We start from the raw sequence: 5,000 nt of genomic DNA, 5'->3' as shown, positions 1-5,000 counted from the left end.
GTTTACACGCCTTTTTTTTGTTAAAATCTACTGTTAATGTGTGACAAAACGTAGTTTTAAGACTTTTTCAGTCGATAATGTAGTAGTTTAAAGCTCAAATGTGTGGTTTATTTATATAAAGAGTGTCTATTTGAACATGTGATGTGGTGTGTGTGTGTGTGTGAGCTCCAGTGGATCAACGGCGCTCATTAACCCGCTGAGATCAGCCTTTCCTCAGCCAGTTCTTCTGCCGCTGGCTCTGATGTCTCTGTGGCGGCTCCACATATAATTCGTCTTGTAACGGCCGATCTTTGCTCTCATGGATCTATAATTTGTTCCCTGGCAAATCGTTTAGACTGAAGGCAAAGAGAAGTTTCATTACTTTTTTATTTTTAGGCTATAACTGTAAGTTGCAGTTGTTACGTTAGCCGACTAGCGCTGACTTTGAATGTTTGACAGAATTGTTTGCTTTATTTCATGTATAGTTTATTATAGCTTTTACTTGTACTTTTGTATTATTGATCAAACATAAACTTGCATTTAACAAAAAGAAACATGTTGTGTTTCATGTCATTTAATATTATCACAGTGATAATCATATTGTCTGAACCAGATATTAATATACAGATTTTCTCCTCATTGTTGTCACTACTAGAGCAAGCTCCTGATTGGTTATCGTGGCGCGGAATATCGGCCAAAGTTCAGATTTTTCAACTTGAGCGAATCGCCGGAATCGCGCGTTCAAAACGCTCAATTCGCGTCCTTCGCGCCGCCTCATTCTCCCGACTCTCGCCGCCTCATTCTCCCGACTCTCGCCGCCTCATTCTCCCGACTCTCGCCGCCTCATTCTCCCGACTCTCGCCGCCTCATTCTCCCGACTCTCGCCGCCTCATTCTCCCGACTCTCGCCGCCTCATTCTCCCGACTCTCGCCGCCTCATTCTCCCGACTCTCGCCGCCTCATTCTCCCGACTCTCGCCGCCTCATTCTCCCGACTCTCGCCGCCTCATTCTCGTGACTCTCGCCGCCTCATTCTCCCGACTCTCGCCGCCTCATTCTCCCGACTCTCGCCGCCTCAAACGCGCGACTCTCGCCGCCTCATTCGCGCGACTCTCGCCGCCTCATTCTCCCGACTCTCGCCGCCTCATTCTCCCGACTCTCGCCGCCTCATTCTCCCGACTCTCGCCGCCTCATTCTCGCGACTCTCGCCGCCTCATTCTCGTGACTCTCGCCGCCTCATTCTCGTGACTCTCGCCGCCTCATTCTCGTGACTCTCGCCGCCTCATTCTCGTGACTCTCGCCGCCTCATTCTCCCGACTCTCGCCGCCTCATTCTCGCGACTCTCGCCGCCTCATTCTCCCGACTCTCGCCGCCTCATTCTCCCGACTCTCGCCGCCTCATTCTCCCGACTCTCGCCGCCTCATTCTCCCGACTCTCGCCGCCTCATTCTCCCGACTCTCGCCGCCTCATTCTCCCGACTCTCGCCGCCTCATTCTCCCGACTCTCGCCGCCTCATTCTCCCGACTCTCGCCGCCTCATTCTCGTGACTCTCGCCGCCTCATTCTCGTGACTCTCGCCGCCTCATTCGCGTGACTCTCGCCGCCTCATTCTCCCGACTCTCGCCGCCTCATTCTCGTGACTCTCGCCGCCTCATTCTCGTGACTCTCGCCGCCTCATTCTCCCGACTCTCGCCGCCTCATTCTCCCGACTCTCGCCGCCTCATTCTCGCGACTCTCGCCGCCTCATTCTCCCGACTCTCGCCGCCTCATTCTCCCGACTCTCGCCGCCTCATTCTTCCGACTCTCGCCGCCTCATTCTCCCGACTCTCGCCGCCTCATTCTCGTGACTCTCGCCGCCTCATTCTCGTGACTCTCGCCGCCTCAAACGCGCGACTCTCGCCGCCTCATTCGCGTGACTCTCGCCGCCTCATTCTCCCGACTCTCGCCGCCTCATTCTCGTGACTCTCGCCGCCTCATTCGCGTGACTCTCGCCGCCTCATTCGCGTGACTCTCGCCGCCTCATTCTCCCGACTCTCGCCGCCTCATTCTCCCGACTCTCGCCGCCTCATTCTCGTGACTCTCGCCGCCTCATTCTCGTGACTCTCGCCGCCTCATTCTCGTGACTCTCGCCGCCTCATTCTCGTGACTCTCGCCGCCTCATTCTCCCGACTCTCGCCGCCTCATTCTCCCGACTCTCGCCGCCTCATTCTCCCGACTCTCGCCGCCTCATTCTCCCGACTCTCGCCGCCTCAAACGCGCGACTCTCGCCGCCTCATTCGCGTGACTCTCGCCGCCTCATTCTCGTGACTCTCGCCGCCTCAAACGCGCGACTCTCGCCGCCTCATTCGCGTGACTCTCGCCGCCTCATTCTCGTGACTCTCGCCGCCTCAAACGCGTGACTCTCGCCGCCTCAAACGCGTGACTCTCGCCGCCATTTCGCGTCTCTGCATTGACTTAACATGTAAATCACTCGCGTGAATCGAGTCCGGTGTGAACGCACCATTAGTTTCTCATTAACAAAGACATGATTTAGAGATTGTGCACTGCTGATTTATTGATTATAACCAGTGCTGGAAGTGGGGCGGTACTTACCGGTACAGAGCACCCCCATCCCCCCCCCCCACACACACACACACACACACACACACACACACACACACACACACACACAAAAACAATGCAACCAATGCGACCCCTAAAGGAAGAGCCCCAGAGGTTAAGTGTGCGCTGACCTCTCTGCCCGCTGTATGAAGGGTTGGCAGGCGTGCCAGGCGTCCAGCGCGGGCGATCGGAGCGCGGCCTCGGCCAGCCCTCGCACACACGAGCCGTTGAGCGCGGCGTGAAGCGCGCGAGCATACAGAGACACCAGCGGAGGGAGCTGCCCGTGAGGATGAGTGAGCTTCACCCACTCCACCGCCGCACACACCTGCACACACACACACACACACACCTTTACACACAGCACCACGCAAGACTCTGATTGGCTGCTCGCGTGACTCACCGCTTCCTCCTCATTGGCTGACAGCAGCACGAAGGGAATGGCCATGGGGAGACAGCCAATGGCGTTCAGCTGGCCGTCGGCGCGGGGAGCGCTCAACATGCGGCGGGAACGCTGCTCCGCGAACTCCAGAACCTGTGAGGGGTCACATGGGGTCGTGAGCGTCAGAGGCATGTTGTGTTGTGTGGTGATCTTACCCATAGATATATATAATAAAGGCTACAGCGGAGTCTCTAACGTCATCACCGGCGGCCATCTTGTCACAGGCAAGCTTTCTGGCGGCCATTTTGTCACAGACAAGCTTTCTGGCGGCAATCTTGTCACAGGCAAGCTTTCTGGCGGCCATCTTGTCACAGGCAAGCTTTCTGGCGGCCATCTTGTCACAGGCAAGCTTTCTGGCGGCCATCTTTCAATTTTTCATAAGTATGCAGTAGTGTTGTAGTATTCAAGACCGGTCTTAAGACCATTTTTTGAAGGTCTTGGTCTTGTCTTGGTCTCTGACTTAGAGGACTCGGGATTTTATCTCAAGACCACAACTGCAAGGATATCACTAAATTGCCGGTGCATTGTCGGATTTAACATCATTAATGTGATTTGATGTAAAACTTACAGCTTAAAATGCAATCAATAACTTATTGTTACTGTGCTTCCGGGTTCAAAATCAATGCAGCATTGTCTCAAAAATGCCCAAAATTAATATAAATGCCCACAAAATTCTGAGATTTAGGTTTTTTATACAACAGAATATAATTAAGCAATATCACAAAAGCAAGAGAGCTGTTTTCATGAATATAACGTGATTGCAAATTATATTGATTTATACAAACATTCAATAAACAAGAAATTAATATTAAAAATTTACATTTTAAACTGTCTTTGCTAATTCTGCAACATTTGGTTATTAAATGAATCGGCTGCTTTGAAAAAAAAAACGGTTGAATAAAGGATTCCGTGACTGTAAATAATGTTAATGTTTTAATGTTAAATTAATCGGAACATTATTTATGTGTAATTGTATTAATTCAGATGCAGCTTCTGTGCCGTGAGTTTTATTGTTAGTGATTTGATTGGTCACAGCGCTATAGTGTCTTACTATTCTAATTGTATTTATTCATTAAATAGAAGTAATTTCTCAGACAATAGATATAGATACGGATCTTTTAGATGAATTTAAGTAGTGTCTCGGTTTAGGTGGTCTTGACTACAACACTAGTATGCAGTGTCATAACTACATCTCTGACGTTTATAACAAACCAAACAGTTTGAAAATCGGTAGAAAATTTAGCAAGTTATGGTTATTTAAAAAGTGCAAGCACCATTAAAACACAATGAGTGAGCGAGTTATAAACGTCAGAGATGTAGTTATGACACTGCATACTTATGAAAAATTATTCATAATTTGTTCAAGAATCCATAATTATAGCCACATTAATAACGTTTGTAAGAAACCAAACCATTTGTAAATCCGTCCAGATTTAAGGGAGATAAGAGTATTTGTGTTCAGATCACTCGCCTCACATCAGATACAAGATGGCCGCCAGAAAGCTCGTCTGTGACAAGATGGCCGCCAGAAAGCTTGCCTGTGACAAGATGGCCGCCAGAAAGCTGGCCTGTGACAAGATGGCCGCCAGAAAGCTTGCCTGTGACAAGATGGCCGCCAGAAAGCTGGCCTGTGACAAGATGGCCGCCAGAAAGCTCGTCTGTGACAAGATGGCCGCCAGAAAGCTTGCCTGTGACAAGATGGCCGCCAGAAAGCTGGCCTGTGACAAGATGGCCGCCAGAAAGCTTGCCTGTGACAAGATGGCCGCCAGAAAGCTGGCCTGTGACAAGATGGCCGTCAGAAAGCTTGCCTGTGACAAGATGGCCGCCAGAAAGCTTGCCTATGACAAGATGGCCGCCAGAAAGCGTGTCTGTGACAAGATGGCCGCCAGAAAGCTGGCCTGTGACAAGATGGCCGCCAGAAAGCTGGCCTGTGACAAGATGGCCGCCGCTGATGACGTTAGAGACTCCGCCGTAAGACTTCTAG

The 5,000-nt window shown here is 50.9% G+C and overlaps 1 protein-coding gene across 1 annotated transcript in view; it reads right to left on the bottom strand.

The window, feature by feature from the left end:
* The window catches only part of LOC307123314 (uncharacterized protein), a 15,582-nt gene that overhangs the window by 3,575 nt on the left and 7,007 nt on the right, over positions 1 to 5,000 (bottom strand). The window contains exons 5-6 of the mRNA XM_079811826.1: positions 2,978 to 3,109; positions 2,709 to 2,902 (exon numbers count right to left, since the gene is read on the bottom strand). Coding sequence (XP_079667952.1) covers positions 2,709 to 2,902; positions 2,978 to 3,109 — 326 coding nt within the window. The remainder of the gene's footprint in view (positions 1 to 2,708; positions 2,903 to 2,977; positions 3,110 to 5,000) is intronic.

The sequence above is a fragment of the Gobio gobio genome (assembly GCF_949357685.1).
Source record: "Gobio gobio genome assembly, chromosome: 3".
NCBI classification, from domain to species: Eukaryota; Metazoa; Chordata; class Actinopteri; order Cypriniformes; family Gobionidae; genus Gobio; species Gobio gobio.
The sequence above is the reverse complement of the archived record's forward strand: the minus strand, read 5'-3'. Positions and strand labels throughout refer to the sequence as shown.